The 10,023-nt window shown below is 41.1% G+C and overlaps 1 protein-coding gene across 1 annotated transcript in view; it reads right to left on the bottom strand.

Annotated features, from left to right (window-relative positions):
* Positions 1–9,227, bottom strand: part of cpne4b (copine IVb) — a 20,395-nt gene extending 11,168 nt beyond the window's left edge. Inside the window, exons 1-3 of the mRNA XM_085791853.1 lie at positions 8,962–9,227; positions 4,947–5,137; positions 2,038–2,217 (exon numbers count right to left, since the gene is read on the bottom strand). Coding sequence (XP_085647979.1) covers positions 2,038–2,217; positions 4,947–5,117 — 351 coding nt within the window. The 5' untranslated portion in view covers positions 5,118–5,137; positions 8,962–9,227. The remainder of the gene's footprint in view (positions 1–2,037; positions 2,218–4,946; positions 5,138–8,961) is intronic.
* Positions 9,228–10,023: the final 796 nt, after the last annotated feature.

Raw genomic sequence — 10,023 nt, 5'->3', positions numbered from 1 at the left:
TATGAGTGATTGCTCACATTTAGAGAGGGAGGCTGCTGAGGCTCACCACACACAGACAGGCGAACCAAAACAATGCGTTAAAAGCACCTAGAAGCTGCAGAGTGAGGTGTTTCTCAGTGTGATGACCAGCACTAGCAGCACTTAAAAATGACAGATAGGCATTATATTTGTTGTTAACATCTAAGTGATACCCAGGTGCATTGAACTGGAGGCTTTACACTACAAACAGCTAGTACTGAGTTTTACTCTATGTGAGGAATATGATGGAAAGATTGAATCTAGTTAAATAGTATGCTCAATGGTGCACAGTGTGGGTTTTTGTGTTCAACAGTGGATTTTGGAAGATTTAAATGTAATTCCTTGTAAAATAAAATATAATTGTAAAAGAGAATAGAGTGCATGGTTAAACCTGTAATAACAGAGTTTTTGTCCACATCGGTGCAGCGGAAGCATTAAGCAAAAGATTAATGTTCATTTGGAATCATGTTACATCCACCTGGCAAATGGAAATCCTATATCTACTTGTTAATCGTTGTGGGAATGAACCCTAATGGTGAGCCTGCAAAGGAAACCAAAAACACAGCTGAAAGAGGCTAAAACACTCTAAAACTACGAACTGAACTGTGGAATCGAGATGATTCACTGTGGTCTGTGATGATCTCAGTAAGCCGAATGCAACAAATTGCAGTATAACACTTAACCTCTGTACAAAATGTTCTTCTGCCTGCCTCACATTTCGCTAACCTGCTTTCCATTAACAGATCTGTTACTATCACTTTCTGAAATCTCCATACACTCGTCTGCACTGCACTGATATGATGTGTCTATTTTCTTACAGTAACACAGTCCTGGATTGACAGCAACATCCAGAATGTTGTTGTTGCTGTTCACACCCAGACTAAACGTTGGCAGCGTGTTATCCCATTTCAGTAAACCTCTCTGGCTCTTGCCTTCGAAATCCTCATCCTCTTCCATGTCAATTATCTCAGTTCGACCAACTATTGCGAATCCACCAGCCTTATGCTGCTGATAGCGTCTCTGACAATGACAAGTGGATTCTAGTGGAAACAAACACTTTCATTTCCCTCCATGGCAGAAAAGACCTTTAAGCTATATGGCACCCAATCTCCTTCTATTCAATATGACATTAGATGTTAATTCCCCAGAATCCACTTATTCAACTTGTTAACGAGCACTAGTGCAATTCCAATTTTTGTTTTAAAGGCTATTGGGTATTAAATGAAGAATGTAAATAAAGCAAAATTAAATATTGATTACAACTGCATCGTTAAGAGGGTCAGCAGCACCATTAAGCGAGTAACAAGGCCATATGTATTAACATATGCACATATAAATACTTTAAAAACATAGCGTAATGCATCCTCAGGGCTATATGTAAATAAAGACTGAAGGACATACTGTAGACGCACGTTGTAAATGCAGATAGTGACAGCAGAGATCCGCAAGTGAAAAGATCACATTAAGATTCCATTCACACTCTCTACTTTTAAAGTTGCTCTCTCACCCTAATTAAAGTACATCAAGTGATACATGTGGTTAATATCTGAACAAGGGAAGTGAACTTTACAAAGCAGCACAAACTCCAGTCTGTAATCCTAACACTCAAAGTGCGCAGGCTGCATTCGTGCATGCATAGGTCTCATACTGCTGTAAACTGGTAAACATAACACCCACAGTATGTGATATAGTGTTTCTGTTTGCAGGTATACTCACTGATGCACACGTATACACTCTTGTCATGCATTCACCTGTAGAAAAATATGCTCATATGCACTTCTGGCTCCTATAAAGAACTCACTCTAATGTGTTCACATGCACACAGTACTGTATATGGACTGAAAACTTCCCTCACACGCACCACTTACAGTAGCTTGTGCAGTGACCTACCTAACATGCTGCTTCATGTTCAACCATACAAACCTGACTTCTAGCAGATTTCTTTGTTACAAATATACAGCAGTGGGACTGCAAGTAATTCATTACACTAAATGACTAACAGTCGTAAAAAGAACTGACCTGTCCTAAGGTGCACTCCATGGCTCCCAGGAAGTCAGCATCACGGAGGCCATTGTTGCCAGAGCTGATGTCATGAAGTTCAAAGCGGAGCCTCTGGACCTCCTCAAAATAGTAATCCACCAGGAAGATCTTGGAGAACATGGGGCTGCTGCTGCTGCGGATCACCTCTGTGCGGTCCACCTGCAAACACATGCAAATGCATGGACACACAAACAGCTCAGGGTTAAGCTCTGTATCTGGAAAATAGAAATAATAATGTTCTAAAAGTTTGCCTCGGATTTCCTCGGTAGATCCCCCTGCAGTCCATCAAAGGGTTTATTATGTGCATCTCAGAGCAAAGTTTTAACATAACTAGAACCCAGCGGGCTAAATTAAATCAGAGTTGGCAAATAAATAAATAACTACTGGTAGCTGGAAATGCAAATGTGAATTGAAAAATTCAGTTCTCTAAATGATTTCATTATTTATTTCTGTATAAATCTGTCTGTTACAGTTCACTTAGTATCAAATTGACACATGTTCTACAGTATATGGACATCTACTTATTGCATTTTTATGACTGTGCATGTAATGGTACTGATTAATGAACTACTTAGTACGACCACTAAGGTTTTCCATATATTCTGGTCAGAACATCTAATACCAAGCAGCTAATACTCTTGTGTTGTGCACAGATATATTTTATGTTGAACTTACTCTGCAGTGTTAGCAGTTTCAGTTAAAACTGAGTTTTTTTGGTCTTTCTGAAGTGCACTGAAGATTTTACTCAACATAGACCACACTGCTGCGGCACATTGATTTGGAAACTCAGCAGACTTTGCAACTATGCAGCAATTATCACAAATAGCCATTACCACATTGTTTAGACTTATCAGCTAGAAACTGGTATTATAGATTTTTCTTGATGGATAAAAATCACACAGGCTGTTTGACTAAACAGAGAGGCAACTATAGTTGTAACATTGATCTCAGATTTTCTCCTTTCTAACACAAAAAGGAACAGAAAGCCAAACAGAAGTCCAGCTCTGCGCTGCCAACAAAACCTATCCAACTCTGGCAGCAATGACTGCGTCCTTTTTATTGTTGATAACCCTTTGGCATGCACTCACACATGCACACACACACATACAGAAACAAAAGTGAGTGGCACAACAGCAGACTTGACGTACAACAAAACACTCACAGATTTGCCCTTTTTCTGACACTTACCTCAATAGGCTGGCATCTAATTAAAGCACAAAGACACACTCAAAAACAATTATCCAATTAGGGGATTCCAAATCTGATGGGCAGTGATAACATTTGCCCATTCCCACAAAAGGGCTTATCAGAACGCATACAGTACACAAATTTTCACTTGCTCTCTTGCAAACACACACACACACACACACACACACACACACACACACACACACACACACACACACACACACACACACTACAAAGATGTTTTTGGTGAAGTCTCAAAAGACAGAATAATATTGCACTACTTTCTGAGAATATGATCTGATCTGTTCCATTGTGTAAATGACAGTCTGTGTAAACAGCATGACATGTGTGAATCCACATGCCATGCATGTCTGTAATTGTGGATTATTATAGCACTGGATACTGGATACAAGGATGTGCATGCATACGTGGGTGTGTAGTTACATATCTAAAAGGAAGGCAGAATGACTCAGTGTGCGTCTACTGCCCTACTGATACAAAACAGAGAAATTAAGGCAGCCCAAGATACGATTTATTCTTTAATCTCTAGATTTATCTCTTCTTCCACACTGTGATCAGTGTAAAGTTCAGCTACTACGTGTGTTAATGTCACTGTGAGGCTTGAACAGGAATGAACTGTTTTGTAAATAGGAGACTTTTTCTTAAGTAAAAAAGCAAGTGGGTGAGAGGAAGTGGAACACTAAGTAGTAGAGAGCATCACCAATTGTCTACATATTGTCCAATTTCTAGTGCTAAACGCTAAAGATTCATCCAGTCAAAGCTTTTATTATGTGCAATAAAATGCCCATGATTCTGGGTAAAGTAGTTTGTTGCTCCCATTATTTTCAATATCAAAATGTTTTGCTGGGAATCTGAAAAAGTGGAAAAATAATACTAGAACACTTTACTTATCAAGGTGACAAAAGCATTTTGGAAAGCTGAATATAATCTCTACATCAGTCTACCAAAGTTATGACTTCTGTTCTCTTCCGTGACAATTAGTATCCATAATTTATAAGAACCACCCATAACCCGCAATTTAGTGTGAGAAGGTTAGCGACACAATCACAGCTCTGCATGATTGCTCGGGTCCTTGATTAGACATAATCATTTAGTCAAACATGAATTCAATGATGTGCTTGAACAATTTCAAGAGTTGTCTGCGGAAGAATTCATCAGGAATCATCTGCAACAAAAACCTCAGAAGGAGTTGAAGAAAGTTTTCTATCAGACTGGTACAACAGGTCACAGATAAATGGTGTGGAGCCTGAAAATAATGTTGAATAGCTATAATACAGTCACCTCAAATACTTTGTATTAGTGACAAGAACATTGACAAAATCAAAAAATGGGATTTAATTTTTATTGACTGATACATTACGTAAGAAATTTGGAATTCAAATGTAAATCATGACTTTATAAAAGACTTCATAAGCACCAGGTGGATTGTTGCCAGTGAATATGACACACAACTAAAAAGAAACACCTTTGAAAGCAAACACAAATCAGCAGCTGGTACTCTCATTCAGGATATCCTTCAAAGGTTTCAAGCAAGGACACTCCACTCCAGAGCAACAATTCTCCTCAACAATGCTGCCGTTACACCTCCATGTACGGCTTAGAGCGGTGTTTCTGCAGGCACCGCAGGCACATTTGCACGCCGCACCACTCCCTGTTCTCATCCCATCCCATTACTGTACCTCAAACCACTGGCCGTGAGACTGCATCTTCAGCACCACGCAAGGGTCGGGTTTGGAGAGGGCATCACGATCCGAGATCCCCCGGCAGGCCACTCTCAGCTCCACTTTGGTCAGGCATGGAGAGCTGATGAAGCCCAGCGTGGCCTCTGCAGACTCGTAGATGTTACTCATGCTGAACACGCAATCACACACTGAAAGGAGATGGAGACGGACGGGGTTAGATGTATGGATGGATGTATGGATGGTAGGTAGGTAGGATAGATAGATAGATAGATAGATAGATAGATAGATAGATAGATAGATAGATAGATAGATAGATAGATAGATAGATAGATAGATAGATAGATAGATAGATAGATAGATAGATTAAAATAACCCGTGCAGTGCAGTTCATTGGAACTGTTGTTTGCCTGACATTAGCAGATGCAGTGGCCCTGACTAAGCAGACAGCAATCAAACTGTTCAAGGTCAGGACTCCACTGAATATCAGACAAGGTCTGTATGTGTAAATGTACACATACTGTAGAGTGTCAGTAGAAACAACCACAATTATGCACTTAACACTTGTCAGTGCATTTGGATTTATGTGCAAATACTCCATACAAAGGAGCACAAACACGCACATAATAACACACACACACACACACACACACACACACACACACACACACACACACACACACACACACACACACAGAGTGAACTCTGCTGAGTAACCAACAAATCGGCAGGTTTCTCCTCAGGTTTCCACAGAGTGTATAGTGTTCATGGTCCCTAAATAGAACTAAGCATCTAATCACTGCGACACAGGCAATTTTTTTCCCATGATAAGATTTTTACAGTCAAGCTGGCAAAGGAAATGACCTATTAACTCAAAATATCTGCTGTGTTTCATTTGTTCAAGGTGAATGTTCTCATATTCCAACTCAGTCCCAAAGTCTGGGAAATTGTCCATCACAGTGTGGGCAAACATCTCATAGAAGTGTATACGGTATGTCATATTGTGGCTTATATGTCATGCATGTACATGGCAATATTACTTAATGCTTTGATGGCCTTGTACACACATCAACCACCCACATACGTGTTTTCAATTAATCTTCTTACAGTAATGAGACCTCCTTTCTAGACTGTGTGGGCATGTCCAGACTCACTTTGACTGATGTCTTCCTCACTCTCTTTTCTTTTTTTTTTTGCACCATGAGTTCAATAACATGTACATTTATAGCTCTTAATAGCACATTAGCTCATTGTAACCTCATGTAATTCCAGGTATGTAACCACCCACCCCCAACCTTAAAAAATAACTCTAATTATCCAGGACTACTGAAAACACCTGCACGTTGTGCAGGTCTTTGTGACATAGTGGGAAGAACGTTTTCTTGCCAAGAGTGAAATCGGAGGATTAATAGGCTACCACTCTCGCTTTTTTCCTCTTAAATATGAGACTACAGACAACACTTACCTTAGCATAGCAATTAGGAGTTATATCAGGAAAGCCTGTCTCTGTACAAAAGAAAATCAGCTTCTAAGCTTCTCTAAAGCCCACAAATTAGCAGTTACATCTCATGTGTTATAGGTGTAAAAACAACAGCACATTACTTGGTGAACATTAGAGGTGTTGACAGTAGATTTTTTATGCCTTTGGGCAAAGTCAGGCTACCATCTCCTGGCTGTAGCGTCCTATTATATGGACAATATTAAAGTTTTATCAACCCCCTCAGTTAACTCTAAATGAGAACATGAACATATCCAATTAAATATCTAATTGTTTTTGTGTAAAATATAACTGTTATACTCCAGTAGGCTACACTCAGTAACAGTTATATCTTCCCAGTGCGTTGTCAGGCTGATTCAAGTTAACCCTCACTTAAAAACAAACTCTAAAATGTATGACTTTTTAATTAAGAACAGCACATTGCATCTATTATTAATCTCAAAATACATGGATCCATTTTCGCTGCCCATGATGTACATGAAGCGCTGGGCTGAAACCCTGGGTAGCCTCAGGTCCAGTTAGTCCAAACTAAAGGATAACAGCAGGTCTGATGTGCTAGATGGTACGAACTGAATATTAATGCAGCGGTCTAGTAGTATCGTCCTTAGGGAGTAAAGCTCTTGGAACTGGGTCTGACTCTGACCTGAATGTCTCTCTTTCTCTCTCTCTCTCTCTGTGTCTTCCATAATTCATGTTCCATGTGTGTCTCGCTGGTGGTGATTATTTTTAGCTAAGCACACTGGTAGGCCTGTATACAGAGACATGCATGCGGACAGAGCCATGAGGCAGGTGTGTGACATACAGCAGACCTGCGTGTGGGTGGAGCGTAGTTGTGTTTCTGTATGTGACACCCCCCCCCCCCACAGAAAGAGTGTGTGCAGGACACAGCAGATGCCTGTCTGTTCCGCTTGACGGCAGATGACACTGATAGTCATGGAGGCTGTAGAAGATTTCTACTGTAAAAGAGCTGTGTGCAGAATCCGCCTTTACAGTTCAAAGCGTCAGCTGTCACATGTGTTGCACATTGCCTGAGGTGGCAATGAATTCTCATGTCACACTTAGTCACAGGGTCTAGAATTTGCTTTTTTGGGGGTTTAAAACTCCCATAGTAGTTATTGCCTTGACAACTTGACAACTGGTTTATTATGATTCTGATCAAATGCATTGTGACGAAGGGTTTGAGAATTGATGTCCCTTGTCTGTAGGAATGTATTAACTTATATTAATTTCAAACATTTGAAAGAAATATGAAAACTGCAGTGTTTCCCTGTAGGAGCCAAACAGTCACCAAACAAAAGAGTGCAAATTTCAGGATGGGTGGCTTAATGCTTTGGAATAAAGTGGCCCGAGTGCTCTGAAATTTGTATGTAAATCAAAAACAACGCCCAAAATAGCAATGATTGATTGGTGGGCTGTGTAAGACTTCTTAAAATCATTTCAAGGCTCCTCACTGTCAGCTGCTATTCTCCACATCGTGACAATCAATCAAGGCTCAGAGCTCGATGGCCATGATCCTTGACTGTGTGCGTTTGTGTGTGTGTGCGTACGTGCGTGCGTGTGTGTGTCCCTTCACCTTCACATGTGCACTTGTGTAGAGTGACTGTGACAGATGTGACATTAATGATTCAGCCACAGGAAGGTGCATGACACTCAAGTACACTGTAATTGCTCGGTCACATATTGATTATCGGACAAAGAGGAGTAACATTGCCATCCAGTCACAGCACAGGCACCGCAAACTGAAAAACTCTGTGACGTGCCATTGTGAGACCCTATGTAGAATATTAACCATGAGAGTTAACCATGCTCAGCTGAAGGAGTAGACACATATAAACGAGGTGGGGGTTTGAGAAAAGACGAGAGAGGAGTCTCAGAAGTGAAGCAGTCTGGTGTTGCAAACTCACAGTGTTATTAGAGCTGACAGAGAGGCAAAACCAGAGAGAGTGAGGGGGACAGGGGTTGTGAGAGAGAGGGGATTAGAGGGATGGAGTGAGAGAAAGAGCTGGGGAAAGACAGGCAAGTGTGAGTGAATGAAGCACAGAGGACAGAGAGGGAAAGAGAGAGGGGCAGAGAATGAAGCGGATCCCCTCCTCTCATGCAGCTTATCTTGTCTCATAACACTCCAGCAGAATATAATTAAAGCAGAGGATTTCTAAGAGAAGCCCACTTGGTGTTTTTCAGTATTTTCTCAAATGATGAAATCTCCCAAGTGCCTGTGGAATCAGCCTACTGTAAAAAATAATATGGTGTTGTCTGGCAACATTATGTCCATTTCAGTCTGTTTTATACTACAGACAGTTAATGCATGCATGGGTTAATAATAAAAAACAGTTTAAAAAAAATAAATATGAAGAAGCATGCGTACAGCTTACACTGTATCATCCTACAAACATCTGATATCCATCATTCATCTATCATTTACTACAAGACAAATGAGAAAAATTTGGGATAGCCTGCGCCGGGTATAAGACATGCACCATCCGGGCTGCTCCTGTCTCCTGCAGAGAGAAAACTCACCTCAACGACCTGGAGAAAAGATCCGAGCGGAGCCGAACAACTTCACCGCCGTTCACTTGACAATCACGGACAACTACCCGCCTCCGGACCCATCTCCTTCTCCTCACTCTTTGTCTATATGTTTTTTTTTTTTTTTCTTTCTCAGTCTCCCTACACTGCAGACCTCTCGGTCGGTTTGTCGGTGACAGCCAAAGAGAGCTGTTTTTCTAGTTCCCCAAAGACCGAGCACGGCGAGGATGCGTGATCCGTGCGCCTGGGTTTACACTGGGTGAAAGATGGGGAGGAGGAGGACGGTGCGCCACTTAACTGGAGTTTGTAATCCGCTGGCTCCATCGGGGGCCGCAGAGAGAGCGCACCGTACCCTGGGACCCGCAGCCTCGGAGCGCAGAGTACCAGCGCCATCTCGTGGTCGCCCGTGGTCACTGGTGCTCATAAAAACTGATTTTCGGGCTCTCAGCTTTGATTGGTTGCGATGCGCTTCAGAGGTTTTATAATAAAAGATGACCGCACACCTGAGACCACTTGGCAGTTCACACTGTGCCCACCTGGTTCACTGATGCAGATGCATTTCAAAGATTCAAAGTGTTTATTATCATATGCACGGTAATAAAACATGCTTCACTGTAGGCTACAATGAATTTCTTACTTTGCAGTTTAAAACGATTAACTGTAGGCTGATTACACAATATTTCACTTTTATGGCTGCTGTTTTATTACTGTAAGACCACTGTTTACATTTGTTCTCTGTCAGTAGATTAATACTGATTGATTATGTGTGTAGCCTGTGTGAGTGGTTGCTGACCATTGACTTCTTAATACCCGTTATTTAACTGCAATCAATGGTCTATGTTATAACAGGGCTGCATTACCTTTTGGGTTCATTCCTACTGTTTTGATTTGTGTTAGCTATCTTGTCTTAGCTGCATCACTGTTTTCTCCAACTCTTCGCCTTCTGATCTATCCCCTTATGCATGGAATAGTTCATTTGAAGTGCATCCAAATCTTTACATGGTATTACAGCTTTATCTCTATCCTGTAGGTTTAGGACTAGTGCCATGTTAT

Source organism: Trachurus japonicus, chromosome 11 (assembly GCF_045865225.1).
Source record: "Trachurus japonicus isolate A0001 chromosome 11, Traja_1.0".
NCBI classification, from domain to species: Eukaryota; Metazoa; Chordata; class Actinopteri; order Carangiformes; family Carangidae; genus Trachurus; species Trachurus japonicus.
This window is presented reverse-complemented; position numbering and strand designations above follow the sequence as displayed.